The 18,031-nt window shown below is 39.6% G+C and overlaps 1 protein-coding gene across 1 annotated transcript in view; it reads right to left on the reverse strand.

Annotated features, from left to right (window-relative positions):
* Positions 1-2,643: 2,643 nt before the first annotated feature.
* The window catches only part of nceh1a (neutral cholesterol ester hydrolase 1a), a gene marked incomplete at its 3' end in the record, with an annotated part of 204,343 nt that continues 188,955 nt past the window's right edge, over positions 2,644-18,031 (reverse strand). Inside the window, exons 2-11 of the mRNA XM_079369237.1 lie at positions 12,049-12,213; positions 10,775-11,009; positions 10,221-10,290; positions 9,813-9,984; positions 8,601-9,217; positions 6,780-6,969; positions 4,647-4,902; positions 4,248-4,317; positions 3,689-3,860; positions 2,644-3,264 (exon numbers count right to left, since the gene is read on the reverse strand). Of these exons, the coding sequence (XP_079225363.1) occupies positions 2,644-3,264; positions 3,689-3,860; positions 4,248-4,317; positions 4,647-4,902; positions 6,780-6,969; positions 8,601-9,217; positions 9,813-9,984; positions 10,221-10,290; positions 10,775-11,009; positions 12,049-12,189 (2,544 nt within the window). The 5' untranslated portion in view covers positions 12,190-12,213. The remainder of the gene's footprint in view (positions 3,265-3,688; positions 3,861-4,247; positions 4,318-4,646; positions 4,903-6,779; positions 6,970-8,600; positions 9,218-9,812; positions 9,985-10,220; positions 10,291-10,774; positions 11,010-12,048; positions 12,214-18,031) is intronic.

An 18,031-nucleotide genomic window follows, 5' to 3' on the forward strand; every position in this document is an offset into this window, starting at 1 on the left:
AAATGAGACTGTTACTGTCTGCTCTTCATCATTTGCAAAATGGAACGCCATGCTTGCCTGAAGTTCAGTTTTTACATCTGTACATACACCTGCATGTGTCTCAAGACATCTCGTATTTGTAATTATTAGAGGACACTTTTGTTTCATATTTTTCCTCCTATTTTCCTCTCCTTTGCTTTCATTTCCGAGCCGCTATCAGCCAAGAACTGAAAGTTCAAGGCCAAATACCACAGCTTCACTTTTGATAACATTCAACATGGCTGATAAATGATCAAACAGGAAGCAGAACGAATTGCTCTGTGCAGACAGCAAAAATAAAAGCAGTTTAATAGTTTAAGTAATAAAATGAGAGGGACGTTTTTTGATTACTTATCACCCTTTACAAAGGCAGGAAATAATGCTAAATGCTAGCCTGGCTCAGATAGATTTTTGAGCCAGTTTTCCTTCTAGAGATACTTCAGGTTTGAACCAACTCCAAAAAGAAATCTTTAAAAAAAAAAAAAAAAGTGTTATATTTAATGATTTTTTTCAATGAATGGCAAAATCAGTCACTAACCACAAAACAAGCGCACCACAATTTTGATTAAAATCAGTTTGATTGCCTTGAAAAAAAATAGATTGAAACTTCAGAACACACAAACGTTTGAACACAATTATTTACAACTTCTTTTGAGTATCTTCCACTATTTTTCAAGCCCACGCTTGTTGTCCAATCTGAAATCTAGTTCAAGCGATGATTGGAAACGGGAAAACTTCAGTAAAAATGTTGTTTTGATATATACGAATAGCATTTTCCTCCACAAAGAAGAGCTTGAATAAAAACCACACACAGAGAAGATGAATAATGGATATAAAGACCAATTTAAACTTGTTCTATCCTCCCCTGTCTTCCACTCCCCTTTTCCTTCCCCGCAGGCTTCTCCTCCCAGCATTCGTCTTGTAAAAGTTGTGGAATCTCCCTAAATTCCTCTCTGAGCCCCACAGCTGCTCATTGTCTCATTTTTAAAACAAAGACCAGTGCAGAAAAGTGCTGCAGTAGCACAATGCAGGCACACACTTGCAAATGATTGCGATAGTGTGCCAGAGGAAGGGTGTTCGGTTGGTGCAAAGAAACAGGCTGCACAGAGGTTAATATTCAACACACAATCCATGCTGTGTAGCTTGGACTATCAGTGTGTTTAATATCTAAGTGCAGATATATTTGCTTTGATAATATATGGAATGCAGCCCCTGTGTGTTTTGTGTTTTTATTGGATCATTTTATTGTACTGTCGTAGCAGGTTGAGGAGTAATTGATTGCATCTTATCAGCGTGTTCATGGATAGTTTATTCTTTAATCTTGATTGTGAAAGTACGAATCTGCAAAATGATTCGACATCAGATAAACAGACGAGTGAAGAAAGGAGAATATTTCTTCAATAAGTGAAGAGTGGAAAAAAATACTAAAAAGTTTATCCACCTCTAACTTGCTTTAAGATATGTATGCGTTACATCTGAACCCTGAATATGACAGTTGTCTGTTAAGTTGAAACCACATAAATTCATGTTGTGTTCAGACCCCTAGAGGGGGCTGTGGCATTACACACTGCATAGATTGACCCAGAAATGTGCCTTCATTCCTCTGCAGCTCATTGTAACGCTGTAAATGTAACTCATTAACTTCACTGAAGTGTTGAACTGTAAGTGATTTATTTGATTATTTCCTATTTTCTACTTCACCTGTTTCCATTATAATAATACCAAATCCTGTGAATATGCAACCAAAAAAATAACAAGTCCTGTAAAGTAGTTGCATTGAACGTCACCTCAGTCACTCACCACATTATAAAGGTGCAACATTTATAAAAATGGGACATTGAAGGGTTTCAAAATGTCAACTTGAAGTCAAACAAGTTGAGACAAAGCCAGTTCAGCAAGGCTTTAATCAGAAGAACGGCTACAAGAGTCACTCACTGAGCAACATCGGACGTCCCGAACTGATGAGCAGGGTGAAGTGTAAGCGCTTCATGAGTCTGACTTCATGTTGTTCAACAGCAACAGATGGAAAAGACACAGGACATTTGTGTCACATATATAATATTAACGTGAACAATTACACTTGCGTGTGATATGATAATATTTGACTTTGCAGATCTGAAACTATGATTCTGTATCCAAGACATTCAAATGACACCAGGGTTTAATCAGAGTCAACTAAGGGCATGAACATATACAAAATGTTGCCTTTAAGTAACAAAGTGATTATCAGATGTAATGAAACTCAAAGATGATGAGTGCATTTGGTCATAGATGTCCTTGAGAGAAGATATCCTCTTCTTGAGCTGCATGATTGTCGTATTATTCCTTTGCATTTGGTTAGTCCCCCCCCCCCCCGAAGCTCACAGTGTTAGTCAGAAGGTTAAATATATTTGACATTTTACATTTCAGATCGTCAGAAATCTTTACACGTCATGTACACTTCAAACTTCCTCAGCTGGCATGCATCTGCAAGTACATGAGGGCCTGATGACTGTCTAATACAAAAAGATGTACAAGTCTGGGATTCATAAAACAAGGACTTGTCGATTTGATATCATCCGAAACACACGTGTTAATGCTCCGCAAAAAAACGGATGCACTCTCTTGCATGCACATTACACACGTCTACAGGTTGTTCTTGAGCCAGTCGATGTAACCCCTCCTCACCCTCCTGCCTACGTCAAAATCCAGGGGCCAATTTATAAAGCTGAAACACCCGTGGAAGCCGTCCTCATAGTGGTGGTTGGTAACTGTCACTCCTGCATCCAGCAGGCGCTGTACGTACATTAGACCATCATCCCTCAACACGTCGTGCTCGCATGTAATCACGTACGCCCGGGGGCATTTAGCTAAAACCTCCGGGCCAGCTAACAGGGGTGATGATCTCACATCCAGCAGCCCAGGCACGTCTTTCATAGACCCCTGAGATCCCTTTTCCACTATCACAGGCTTGTAGTTCTTTCTGTATTTCGGGTGAAGGAGGACGTTCCAGTCGAGCCGCGCCCTCAGCTCAGGGGTGATGTGTGTGTGTTGTAAGGAGCTGTGATTGTTTGTTATAAACTGGGGAACAAAAGAGAGGTCGACATCGAGGTACTGCAGCCAGAAGCGGATCATTATGGACCGGTAGAGAATAGGCATGTACTCGTTCTGCAGGTAGGAGGGAGTATTGAAGTCCAGAGCTTGGAGGACTGGATAGATCAGTACCTGGACGCTGAATTTCACACTCAACGTGTCATCCGTGGAAATCTGGACAAATAATTAAAAAAAAAAACTTACAAGAACCTAGTTAAACATCATATAACGTCCAGGGATTTAAATAGACGTATAATCCCTCTTTTCCTTCTTTTAAAACAGTCCCTTGTGGTCTAAATGAAACATCTCACTTTGTACTGAAAAACAGTTAATATTTGTTGTCTGTTCTGCCCAACTATGATTCAAAAATATTCTTCATGTCGTGTTTGGAGAACATTTCTCCACGTTCTTCACAGCTTCAGACAATGCTTAATACTGTTCGAAGTCCTCCTCAGTCCTACTCTGAACAGTTTTACACTTAGGGCTAAGACACTAGGATCTAGTCTAAACTTTGTGGCGAACACTAAAAATATCCTGATTTTGCCACTAGGAGCAACTCTGCAATGGAGCGTTCCTACGATGGCGTGTGTTACTGTACCTCCTGAGACACAGCAGCTGCCAGGTTTCCTCCTGCGCTGTCTCCTGACACAGCCACACGCTCGGGGTCGATGGCATACCTCGACAAAACCTCCTCGGACAGGAAGTGTTTGGCAGCAGTGAGGCAGTCTAAATACGGCACAGGGAAGTGCACCTCTGGATACAGACGATACCTGACACGCAGACATTGGATGAAATAGACTCTGAGGTTTCAGAAAGCATTGGGTATTTGAATATGGGCATTTTTTCTACATTTAAAGTTACTTACTTAACCTGTAAAAACAGTGGCGTAAAATCAACAGTACAATTGTCTGTATCAACACACATGCATTCATTTACCAAGTGCGTCCCTCCCACCCCCCTTTTTGATTACTGAACTTCTGGTTATGTGGATGCATGAATATCTGCACTTTAAGGTCTTTCTGTTTAACCTATTTTAAAAACTGCTCAGATGAGGGCTTTCTAAAGTCTGTCTCAGTTTGTGTTCATTTATTTTTTGTTATTTTGAGGAGAAAGGTGTTAAAACCCGAGATCAGTGTTGCAGGAGGAGACACACTTACTCAACGGAGACCACAACTGCATTGAGCTCGTCTGACACCATCCTGTTGACCTCATCATAAGACCCCTTCTCTGAGGAAATGCAAGAGGGACGGAGGAGAGTGGATTAGAGAATTGGACAAAAAATATGTTTTATCTGAATGAACTATTTCGATATCTACACCATGGCATCACACATCAAAAACTGAGTCACAACAGAAACTCCTCTTGTTGAAAATAGGCGAATCATTGCTCTCTGATGCAGAAATGCTGTAAATCTACAGACATGATGCTTTACAAAGCATTCAAAGTAGCATTTATAACACATTGAATAAGAGCTGCTCACTCTTGGTTGTCTATAACATATAATGAGTAAAATAGACCTCCACGGTTCATTATTGAGATACAATGTCTGTACTCACTTGTACTGCCGAGGGCCCAGCCTCCTCCATGGAAGAACATCAGCCCTCTCCTCAGATGTCCCTCCCCTCCAGCCGGGGGCTCGTACAAACGGACCGGGATGCCGGCAAAGGTGATGTCGCTGACTTTCACTCCAGGCGTGACCCCTCCATTAGTCTCAGAACTGGCCTTATCTGTTAACATGCTCTCGAAACCCTCTGTGTTCTGCCTGATAGACCTGATGTAGTGATTGAAGCCAAGCTGATCTGTCCAATCGGCCTGAAAAAAACAAACTGTGCTGAATGTATGATGGCAGGTGGACAATTCTTTTCCCTCTGACTAGACCTTTACCCAATGAAAATTTCAGCATGAAGTCGGACTGAGCTGATGTGTGAATGCATCAACAGAGTCTGCAACATTTATCCTGACATATTTCTCGCTGTGTTCACAAATCCACTCATTCATCAGCTACACAGCAACATTTTACTGGTGGGCCAGCAGCAAAAGGACCAGGTTACACATTTTATTGTTTGCATTCACACACTTGCAGCTCAACTTAAAAAAATGTTTAAAAAAAAAATCAAGAAATGTATGCATGTGTGAAAATACCACCAGACCTTTATCCCCCTGCACTGTGTCTTACTGACACATCATAGAACTTTTGTCCTCACACAAACAATCATCTCAGACTGTCTCCAAAGTTTAAAACAGGCCAGCAGACACAGCTGCTTGGCTCAATGCTGCTTGATTGTGTAACAAGTTTCTTAATAAAAAGATAATTTTAGCTTTGTGATAACATTTGACTTTTATTTAGGCGGGTGCAACTTTTTACAGCCATATACCCATTCTAAAACCTAAACTTAAAAGTACTGATCTGTTACCTGCAGACCAGTTGTCTGTGGTAGGATTTAATTTAATCCCATAGGACCTATATTTCTAATATTTGAAGAAGGAAGATACAAAACAATGTCGAATAACATGCACCAACAGTATAATCAGCTTTGGAGCAAACAAGCCTCCACTATAAACCATTAATGTGTAAACTCCCTCGCCAATGTCGCTCAGTACTCGTCACCTACAGCTGCTTTTTCCAAATGTAGAACAAAGGTGAGAGTGAAAAGTGTCTCGTTCTCTCTCGTAATGGTGCTTTGTAACATGTTAGCGAAAACAGAAGCACACTTTCAAAAGTGAACCGTTGATGTGGTGTAAAACTCTTTCACAACAGTTGTATATTTCACACTGGTGTTATGAAAGAGCTTTAATGGATTCAAGCTTAAAAATACCCTCTAGTATAAGGAAAAACACAGTCGACTAGTCTTAATGCATACAAATACATTACTACTACTTGGAGTTTGAGGGCATGATTTGCCTCAGTATGGAGATTTTACGGCTCTTAGTGTCACAAGATCTACTCTGCTGACAACACAATACTTTAAAAAAAATAGTTATATATATATATATATATATATATATATTTTTTTTTTTAACTGAGATCTTCTCAGTATAAACATTAAAGTTGTGCCTTTCAGAGTTAGCTCTCCATTACACTTGGCTTTAGTAATGGGGTCAATGTCCATGTTGAAGCAGGCCGGGTGAGTTTCTCTGATATCACCGTCACTTATTAAACATACATGGCAGCTCACCTTTTTTTATTTGCACAAACACTGCTTTTAAGCTGAGATAAATGTGAAGAGAAGGGTTAAGAACTTGTGCAGATTGGATTATAGATGATTTTAAATTGTACACCTGCTGCATTCACTTATTTTTGCTGCAATCCTCTTTCATTTCATTTGTTTCATTGCATTTATTTTGTCTATTTATTAAATCATGAGAGAAAAACTCATTGAGATTAAACATCTCTCTTTTAAGAATGTCCTGGACAAGCAACAACACAAGTGACAGAGACACAGACAAACAAAGAGCAGCCAACCATATAGATACAAAAATACATCATTATGACATACAAAGTTGATAAATACTGTTTTTTCCCCTTTTTTCAGCATTTATAAAAAGGTACACAAGGAAGAAAAACGTATAAACATGCCCTTTGTACAACAAAACATAAAACACTAAAACAGTATACTGAAAATATGCACTATATCTAACATACAGCACATGCCAAAAATGTTCCCTTATCTTAAACATTGCTTTCTCACCAGATGCAGCGTAGTACGGAATCCAGCATCCAGCATCATCAGCTTCCATTGGTCCTGGATAGAATCAGGCAGCGGGATGTAAACATAATAAGCGACAGACACCGTTAACAAGACGCTCACAACGACAGGCAGCAGCCTCATCCTGAGTCCCACAGTGACAGTGCGCTGGTGCTGACAGAGATTCCACAGGCTGCAGATCACACTCTGATAATTTAGTTAAAAGGACTAGGTATTACCGAGACAGACCACTAAGCATGAAATGAACCACTTCCGTTTAAAGTTCAAAATAATACTTTTTTTGTCATGCTTTTGTCAGGATTTTTCAAAATAAAAATTAACAAAAAAATGTCATATTTTAAACGTTTTAAAATAAGTAGCTTAATGACTGGCTAGGTCTACATTTACCCTATACCAAACAACATTTGGCCTTTCCCCCCCTTTGTTATTTCCGATTTACAGCTTGTTTTTAATCTTGCAGAAGCCTCTTGTTTAAAAAAAAAAATCCCAGTTTAAAAAAATAAAAAGATAATGACTTATATGACTCATGACAACGAACTGATATCTGGGAAAGCTGTTGGATCAGCACATTGTAATAGCCAACAAACTGTTAATCACGGAAAGGCACAATAGAGCTGCAGACTTAAAGTGAATGACTGCACACATTATACTTTATATGTCGGTAGTTTGCTCATTTTCAAGATTAATATTAGCCCTGAAAGTAATTCGCTTAAAAATGCTTGCAATGTTTTATTTATCAAAAAAAAACGTATTTACTTTTTGAGAAAACAGAAAATTCCCAGTTACCATTGGGTTAATGAAACTGGCAAGTGTGACAAAAAAATACTTAGGTCAGGATTCTGTACAGGGATGTCAGAATGTCATGTATTATACCTTGAAGTATGTTGGTTTTATTCCCTTTATAGAAAGAGGTTGATATATACTCTCTGCTTAAAGCAGCTTAGATACAGAGTATTTAGAGGATTAGCCAAAGGTGAACTGTTCTACTTATGGGGGTTAAAAGATATGTTATATGTATAACAAGCTGTTTTTGTCTCACTGATCAATATTGAACATCCCAAACTGATGCGGCAAGTATAAGTCAAAGTACAGACACGATTCTTCTTCATAATTGTGACTTTATGAATTTCATCATCAACATTCATCATAACAACAGACGGCAGAGACACATGGCATTTGTGTTACATATGAAATATTAAAAATGTGAAAAATCACATTTGGGTGTAAAATGATATTTCAAGCCCTTGCATATGTCCAGTTGGTGGAGAGCAAATGTTACAGAACTGTAAAACTATGATTCGCTACATGTTTCTGTATCCAAGACATTAAAATCACACATGTTTTAATCAGAGTAAACTAAGAGCATGATACACATAATGTTGCCATTAAGTAACAAAGTGATTATCAGATGTAATGACACTCAAAGATGATGCATTTGGTCTTAGAGGTTCAAGTCCTTGAGGGGTTCGATGCACAATCTGAATGCTCAGTAGGTTTTAAAACACACTCTTTGTTGAAATAGCCTTTGATGCATCACATCTTGTGCACTGGCTGTATTTTTACAAAATTTTACTCGCTAGATCATACAATAACTGTTTAAATGTATGCTTTCATTAATTTTTTATTAGGTTTGAATCATAACCATTGCTCTACAATTCATTTCGAGGACGCTTTTCTCCAAAGTGACATACATCAGAGAGAAGGTGGAAACAACGTCAGTAAGTGCATAGAAAACATTTGAGTCAGTGCACACAGAGAGAGCACAACATCGACCACTGTCCTTGAGAGTTCACACACGTCTACAGGTTGTTCTTGAGCCAGTCGATGTAACCCCTGCTCACCCTCCTGCCTATATCAAAATCCAGGGGCCAATTTATAAAGCTGAAACACCCGTGGAAGCCGTCCTCATAGTGGTGGTTGGTAACTGTCACTCCTGCATCCAGCAGGCGCTGTACGTACATTAGACCATCATCCCTCAACACGTCGTGCTCGCACGTAATCACGTACGCCCGGGGGCATTTAGCTAAAACCTCCGGGCCAGCTAACAGGGGTGATGATCTCACATCCAGCAGTGCAGCCATATCTTTCATAGACCCCTGAGATCCCTTTTCCACTATCACAGGCTTGTAGTTCTTTCTGTATTTCGGGTGAAGGAGGACGTTCCAGTCGAGCCGCGCCCTCAGCTCAGGGGTGATGTGTGTGTGTTGTAAGGAGCTGTGATTTTTTGTTACAATTTGGGAAACAAGAGAGAGGTCGACATCGAGGTACTGCAGCCATAAGCGGATTGCAAAAGACCGGTAGAGAATAGGCATATACTCGTTCTGCAGGTAGGAGGGAGTATTGAAGTCCAGAGCTTGGACTGCCGGGTAGATCAGTGCCTGGACGCTGAATTTCACACTCAACGTGTCATCCATGGAAATCTGAACAAAGAATTACAAAAAAACGAGTTCAATGTCATTTCACGATACAGGAACTAAAGACTTAAATATCATCAAAGGAAGCATGCATTTACATGGAAGTTTTGTTTATTTTTTTAGTTGCATCTGCAACTTTGTAATATTTGTATAAACTCACAGCGTGAGCTCGATACTTAAACAGTCAGTCAGCAACACACAGCGCTCTTCCGTCCAGTCGGCTCCAATGTTACACATGGTCAAGTTCTACGCCCCCCTTAAAAATCACATTCTGACCTTTCGAGATCGGTGACCTCACAGAGTACAGGCCAGGTCCTTAAAGTTATAAAAGTACTATGTGAGGCATACCTTTGAAATCAGCTTTCACTTTGGGCCAGACTTTCACCTTCTCTACTTTTAAGAATACTTTTAAAAATGTCAAATTTGATAAAGCTTCCAGTTAAGGCTTGTTGGTCCTAACTAGCACTTTGTTATGCTGACAGGCTTAGACTGCCAGGCCTATGTACATAAATAATATTACACAGAGTGATTGATAAATCTTCTGCCCTTTAATTTAAAGTGTGTTTTGCAGCCATTCCTACGATGGCGTGTGTCACTGTACCTCCTGAGACACAGCAGCTGCCAGGTTTCCTCCTGCGCTGTCTCCTGACACAGCCACACGCTCGGGGTCGATGGCATACCTCGACAAAACCTCCTCGGACAGGAAGTGTTTGGCAGCAGTGAGGCAGTCTAAATACGGCACAGGGAAGTGCACCTCTGGATACAGACGATACCTGACACGCAGACATTGGATGAAATAGACTCTGAGGTTTCAGAAAGCAACAAACATTCATTAACCAAGTGTGCCCCCCCTTCTTATTATTGAGCAATATATTCTTCTGCTTACCGTGGGTGTATGCATATCTGCACTTTAACGTGAAAGCTTGACTCTATCTCATTTTTGACATGGTGTATTTATTTATTAGTCACTTTAAGCAGAGATCAGTGTTGCTGGAGGAGACACACTTACTCAACAGAGACCACAACTGCATTGAGCTCGTCTGACACCATCCTGTTGACCTGATCATAGGACCTCTCCTCTGAAGAAAGAGGGATGGAGGAGAGTGGATAAGAGAAGTTAACAATATGCACACCATGATAACACAACGTTACAACAGAAACTCCTCTGGTGAGACTGAGACTTTCTTTATTGTCAGTTAAACTTGAACTTTACAGCGTAGATAAGAACGAAAATTTTGTTGCATTGGCTCGTAGGGTGGGATAAAAAAAAACAACAGCAAGTATTTACATAAGGTTAGTAGTATTTACACAATAAGGTGCAGATATAAATAGATATGAAAACAAAAGCTATGTGTGAAATTACTATACTATTTGTTCAATAGGCGAATCATTGCTCTCTGATGCAGAAATGCTGTAAATCTACAGACATGATGCTTTACAAAGCATTCAAAGTAGCATTTATAACACATTGAATAAGAGCTGCTCACGCTTGGTTGTCTATAACATATAATGAGTAAACTAGACCTCTACGGTTCATTATTGAGGTACAATGTCTGTACTCACTTACACTGCCGAGGGCCCAGCCTCCTCCATGGAAGAACATCAGCCCTCTCCTCAGATGTCCCTCCCCTCCAGCCGGGGGCTCGTACAAACGGACCGGGACGCCGGCAAAGGTGATGTCGCTGACTTTCACTCCAGGCGTGACCCCTCCATTAGTCTCAGAACTGGTCATATCTGTTACCATGATCTGGATAGACCTGATGGACTGGTGGACGACTGACTGATCCATCCAAGAGGTCTTAAAAGGGGAAAAAAAGAAGAAGTGTATAACCTTAAGTGGAGTTTTTGAGACAATTAATGATGGTGGGTGGGTGTGATTGTGTTTTAAACATATGCAAAACTGTGCAGAATGTATAAACGCATGTGGACAATTCTTTTCGGCCCGAGTATAATTCTGGGCATGAAGTCAGAGTGAGCTGATGTGTGAACGCAGCAACAGAGTCTCACACTGTAATGACAGTTTTACATTAATGCTACGTGCATTCTGACATATTCCTGAATATTTCCCGCTGTGCTCACAGATCAACTCATCCATCCCGACTCTGCTAAACATCACAATGTTGCCAGGGGACTGGCAGTGGAAAAAACGTCAGGGAACTCTTCCTCTGATACATCATAGAACTTTTGCCCTCAGACACACAAACATCTCAGACTGTCTCAAAAGTTTAAAAAAGGGCAGCAGACACAGCTGCTTGGCTCAATGCTGCTTGGTTGTGCAACACGTTTCTTTAAAAGATCATTTTAGAAATGTGGCAAAATTAGATTTTTGAATTGTTGGTGGGTGTAACCATATTCCTCCATATATTAAATCCCAAATTTAGAATTTCAACAGATTATTAGTACTGATCTATCACCAGCATTCCTCTGTAGGACTTTATCTTATTTTATATAGGATTTATATTCCAATATTTGAAGAGCTCGTGTCAGTATAGACATGAAAGTTGTGCATTTCAAAGTTAGCACTACATTACACTTGGCTTTAGTAATGGGGCCAAAGTCCATGTCGAAGCAGGCCGGTGAGTTTCTCTGATATCACTATCACTTGTTAAACATACATGGCTGCTGACCTTTTTTTTTATTTGCACAAACGCTTTTAATTTGACATTAACTTTATAAAGCTGAGATCAATATGAAGATAAGGGTAAAGAACTTGTGTCGATTTGATCAAAGATTATTTTGAGTGTATTCACTTAGTTTTGCTGCAAGCCTCTTACACACAGCACATGCCAAAAAAAACAAAACTGTATTCGCTTATGAAGAAAACGTTGCTTTCTCACCAGATGCATCATAGTACGTAATCCAGCATCCAGCATCATCAGCTTCCACCTGTCCTGGATAGAATCAGGCAGCGGGGTGTAAACATAATAAGCGACAGACACCGTTAACAAGACGCTCACAACGACTGGCAGCAGCCTCATCCTGAGTCCCACAGTGACAGTGAGCTGGTGCTGACAGAGGATCCACAGGCTACAGATCACACTCTGATAACTCAGTAATACGCACTATGTATCACCGTGACAGATCGCTCAGCATGAAATGAACCACTTCCTTTTATATTCTTCAAAATAAAACCTTTATTTACATGAATTAAATATCATTTAATTAATGGAAACACGAATTCCCCCAAAAGCCTATATCTTATAAGTTTCAGAATAAGTATCCTAATGACTGGCTAGGGCTACATCTACCCTATATTAAATAACATTGAGACCTTTTTAGTAGGATTTTTTCTCTGGCTTTTTCTCCGTCTGCTTTTTCTCTGGCTGCTTATTTTTTTCTTTTTTGTAAGTCTACAATATTTTGGTAGAAGGCTCCGAGTTCAACCATGATGGGAAATGACGTTTTTTTGTGTCCACTGAGCGGTTAGATCTATAAGCTACATTGTAATACATATTTGTGACCACGGGGAGGCACTATAGAGCTGCAGATAGAAAGTGAATGACTGAACACATTCTGCCTTCTGTAGTTTGCTCAAAGATTTTCAAAGTGAATTGTTATCCCTGACATTAATTTGCTTTAAGAAAAAAAAAATGTAAATGTTCTTGTATGTGCATTTTTTGTTTAATTTTTTATTTATAAAAATGCATGTTTACTATTTTTAATCTTGAAGAAAACAGAAAAACCTACTTACTATTGAGGAAATAAAATAGGCAAGTGTGACGAAAATAAAAGAGCAACAAACACATGTTGCAAGTCCCATTTGGCATTTCCTATTACAATATACTGAATAGCCCTATATGGGATTATCTTTTGTCCATGCATCTGCTACAAATATAAGAAAATAGAGTAAAACAAGTATGTTAATCCTTCTTAAATGAATTCACAGGTCAATGAGAACGGGTGACATATAGTGTGTCCGCTTTGATTAAAATATCAGTATTTGTACTGGTTCAATAAAAGCCATTTACAAAAATTGAAACAGAAAAAATTATCAAACATAGTATTGTACACTATTTAATGCATAAAAAAAGATGGACATTAATTATGTAATATAATTACATAACATATGTAACTTTTTATGTGCACACACATCAATATTGGAGTGAAAGTCGTATTGTCTTTGGGGATTATTGTATATAGAGGGGAGGGGGAACAGCGAGTGTGTATTGTAACTAATGTCTTGTGTCCTGCCTGTCTGTATACTGCTACTGGATGCCTTGAATTTCCCTCGGGATCAATAAAGTATCTATCTATCTATGTATCTGTAGGGCATTAGTGCTGCAAATTGTTGGAGAGGCATCTCGACTGCTAACAGCCTATTGATCCATCTGCCTTCCGACTTTTCTGTCTTTCCAGCTATTTTTAGATGAAGGCCAAGCTTGTCTTTTTTTGTTTGGTTTGGTGATCAATACTTATTGTGTACTCAAGGGGAGTTCAGGCTTGTGCTGCAGTTTATGTGACACTACTCCTTCAGAAAACAAAAACAAAACTTTCAAAGTGATTTTAGAAATATGAATACTAGCATTTTTTTTTCAAGATTAATATGAAGACAGAACAGCAGAATATGGAGATAGAAAGGTCTGCAGCTACTATCAATCAAACCAAGGTTGTGGAATTAAATGGCTTGCACTTTAGACCAATAAAAGGCAAAGTGATACCCCATGATGGATGTTAGAGATTGGTCCAACTTGAGGTTTAAGCCACAGAAAGACATGCAGCAGCACAGTAACATCAATACTGCCATGGCTTAAAGGGGCAAACAGTGTCAGTGTCACCTTCTCACTCTCTCACACTGGGCTATTTATCGCCCTGTTCCTTCCCACGGTTTGACTTCCAAATGGACACTATCCGTCCCTGATGGCCCACTGTGAGAATGTAAACAAACATCAGAGCTGATGAGGATCTGACCCCTCTGCTGGTTTTCCAAAACAAAGCAGCCAGACCACCAGACCATATCAGATTAGCCCTTTGGGAGGCCAAGAGGTGGATGCAGGTCACAGTCTTAGACTAGACTAGAAAAATGATTAGGGATAATTAAGGTCACATTTTTTTGACAATTTTACAAAATGAAAGTGTGTGTTCAAATTAGAAATCAACAACATTTTGCAAAATCATTTATGCAATTCAGCTACCTTGCATGCCTTTATCCAAAGGAAAACCAAGACCAACAAATCAAGAGGGATTTTTGCATCACTCTCTTTTTAGGATGCCACAATTTATTTAAATAGTTCATTTGATTTTCGCTATGTTAGCATTCAGAATTTAAGTACGCTACTTTGGTTTTATTCCCTAACATAAAGGGGCTGATATACTCTTTGCTTGAGGCAACTTAAAGGTGGAGTATATAGAGGATTAGCAGAAGGTGGGTGGGTGGGGGGGGGGAATGCCATGCTTTCTCTCTTTCCAGAAAGCCGCCTAAATGAGAGCGTCAGCAGAAAGCCTATATTGTGAATGTTAATGTGATATAGGTGTGTGTGCGTGTGTGTGTGTGGGTGGAAGGAGTGTGCATCAAAATTCCCTCTTCCCTCTCTACTGTGTGTCGGTCTGGCGTCTCCCTGCAGTCTGTGGTATGGAGGGCAGAGGGAGGGCCTCTCGTGTGTCGACTGAAATTACACTTCTGATGATTTAACATGACTAAACAATGATGGCACTGAAGGTCTACTGTCGATATATTTCACCTGCTGCAAATAATTTTCCAAATAATTGGAAACAATGGGTTGGACTCGAGACTTGAGTTTTTGACAATTTGAGAGGTATGTGTTTATGCTAACTTAGCATGACTAGCAACAAGTACTTTATGTCAATAACTACTGATAAATCTTAAGAATAACTCATTGACAAATGACTTCAAACAGAATTTCCAACCAAAAGAAAACACACATTGACTATTTGTACATTAAAAAGCTTATTCATTGTTACAAATCAAACATATCTTGTCAGTCACCTGCTGCTCTACAGACTTCAGTGCACTTTTCTTCTCAACCAGGAAGTGTATATTTAACTGCAGTGTATTTTGATATGCCTTTTTCTTCAGTGCGGGGATCCAACTTCATCTCCGTATTGTATTTATATTTTGATAAATATAAATATAAGCAATTTTATCCTTTTAAACCGGTGATTCATCAACTGCTGTTATCCCACTTACATTCAAGAGGTACTTCAGGACTGTATGAAGTTTGTGTTTACAAGCCCGAGCGAATACACACTTTTCCATCTGGGCATAATTTCTAACCTTAAAAAAAGGAAATGTACTGTTAAAATAAACATATATAATGTCTTTAAATCTTTATCGAAAAGCAGATGCATGGGTGTTGAAAGTGATTGTGTTAAATGTCCTTCTGGTGCGTTTCAGTGCAGGGATCCCATTAAGAAGCTTTCGAAAAAGTCTGAGGCATTCAGAAAGTTAGGTTTAAAAAGCGTTTAATTTAAACTCACATACATATATATATGAGATATGGATACAACACGTTCTGTAGTTGTGCCTGTTGACTCAGTGGACACACACAACCACCATACTCACAGTGACAATAATGTATTGTGGTACTTAGGAATGTCATGGACAGCAGGTCAGTTGGTGTGCTTCAGCTTCGACACAGACTCTATTTCTGAAATGACAAACAGCAACCTGTTGTTTTTTTGCCCTTTGCAGAGCAAGGTGTCATGTCTAAAAGAACGAAAAGAAGCTGGAATATTTTTCTCTCAGCTTTTTTTAGATGTGAGATCTTCATGTACATACTGTCCATATTTAGCTAAAAAACATTTGCTCTGCTGCTGAAGAAACTAAAACTGTAATGTTTGTATTGATTTTAAATTCACAATATCTTTTTTTTAGCCTCAGTGTTTCTTCTCTTCTGTGTCAGTTCATACCTCTACCTACCAATGTTCCCAATGATTTGTTCATTGTTACGCCTTGTGATTTTCCATTTCGTTTGTATTTCTCAGTTTAACTTTGATGGACTTTGTTTTTTTGTAAAATTAAATATTTTTGTGAGCCTTTTTTTCCCCAGAACCTTAGATGATTCACACCATGTCAGCGGTAGCCATTTGACAATCATATGTTGCCACGTGCAAGAGCAGTTGTCCTCCACTGATCTACTTAAGGGACCTGTCACCACCTCTTTAACACCAAAATGCAACCCAAATGTCACTGACCTATAAAAAGTACTTTAAAAGTAATCAACAGGTTTGGATTTTTAGTGTTTTGATTCACTTGTGATGGCTTTGTGAAAGAAAGGTCCCCAAGCATACCCTGCATTAAAATCCTGCAATTCAATATTTCATTATTAAACTTACTGTACGCATGTCTTTCCCAACTCTTATCTACATGATTTTGATTTGATAATGTGATCTCTGCGCCTAATAAATGTATTGATTGAGTTTTGGAGCTGGGAAAAGGACTCACATGCTTTTCATCAACATTCCCCCGTCCCTCAACCTCCTCCACTCTATTTCCCATTAAACCTTTTCCACCACCAGCTTAGAGCCAGCTCATCTCTAGTTACTGGTGGGCTCAAGTTTTCCATTCCCAGTGGATGCTGGACTCCACAAGAAAGCTGGTATTAGCCACCGTAGCCACTGTAGCAGATAGCACATCAGTTTCCTCAGTTTGTGCATCCTCCAGATTGTAAACAGCTTTGGGCTGGCAGCCTGCCTGGGCAGAAAGAGGTCAAAGAGGGACTGATGTGAGCAGCATGCCTCAGCCCTGACCTTTAACCTGGAGCTGGATGAGGACAGTGATGTACTGTTCTACTGAGGAGGGATGCAAATAAACACACACTGATCACAACCTGGATGTAATTCTTAATAGAAAACAATGGGAACTACAAACTAACAATATCAAAGACAGTACAGCCGAGTTTATGAGGCTGCAGGGATTACTGTGGTGGCTATTTTTTATTTGTCACATTTAGGTCTGGAAAAATCCAAGTCTCTTATCATTTTTTCAATGATGTGTTGCAGGTTGAAATTTGAATGACAGACAATAACTCTCTTAGGTTCTCATCTTCGTTAGCATGCAAAAGAAAATGCAAAAGGAAATATTTTTGAGTCGTCCAACCTCATTGGATTTCAGTTAGCAAGAGGACTGTAACAAGTTTAACTCTGCCTGTTTTAAGCAGTGAGAGTTAGCCATGGCTGTGTGCAGAGGCAGTAAACTTCAGTACTAACAGTTTTCACTTCACAGGTCCCAGAATTCCTGTTGACGCCCCTGCACAGCAATACAATGTTATAGAAGCATTTCAGCTCTCCAAAATGGGCTTGACATCAGAGAGAAACGACTGTCCCATCGCTGTGATTAAACACGCTTTAAAAAAGTATACATATGAACATGCACACACAAATGACCTCCAACTTCCTCCTTGGCATACACAGTATACGCCCTGTCCTGTTCCCTTGAGCCTCCCTCTGGTTTAAATGGGATCCTGATGTTCTGTTAACAAAACCCCCAACCCCCCGTCCAAAGCGCCCCTTCAGCTGGAACCGAGGCTGTTAAACGCGGTTTCACACTCCTCCCCTCGTCCTCAGCTGCTGCAGAGCCACATTGATGCAAGGCAGCTGTTGCGGTGGTGAGAGGGTGTGATTGATGTAGTTGGCAGCAACCAGATAAATAGGCAGATAGTACGCCATGTGGTGGTGGTGGGGTCACTTTCAGAATGAGGATACAGCCAATATATGAGTGATTACCATGTTATCAATGCACAAGATTGTGGTTACAGCTTTGAGGGATTTGTGCAGACAAATGTGTAGCTTGAGAGCCTCAAATGTGCAAAGATGAGAACATTTGTACACAGAAGCTGCAGTGGAGGAACCTGAGTTGTTGAG

This window comes from Symphodus melops, assembly GCF_947650265.1.
Source record: "Symphodus melops genome assembly, chromosome: 19".
NCBI lineage: Eukaryota > Metazoa > Chordata > Actinopteri > Labriformes > Labridae > Symphodus > Symphodus melops.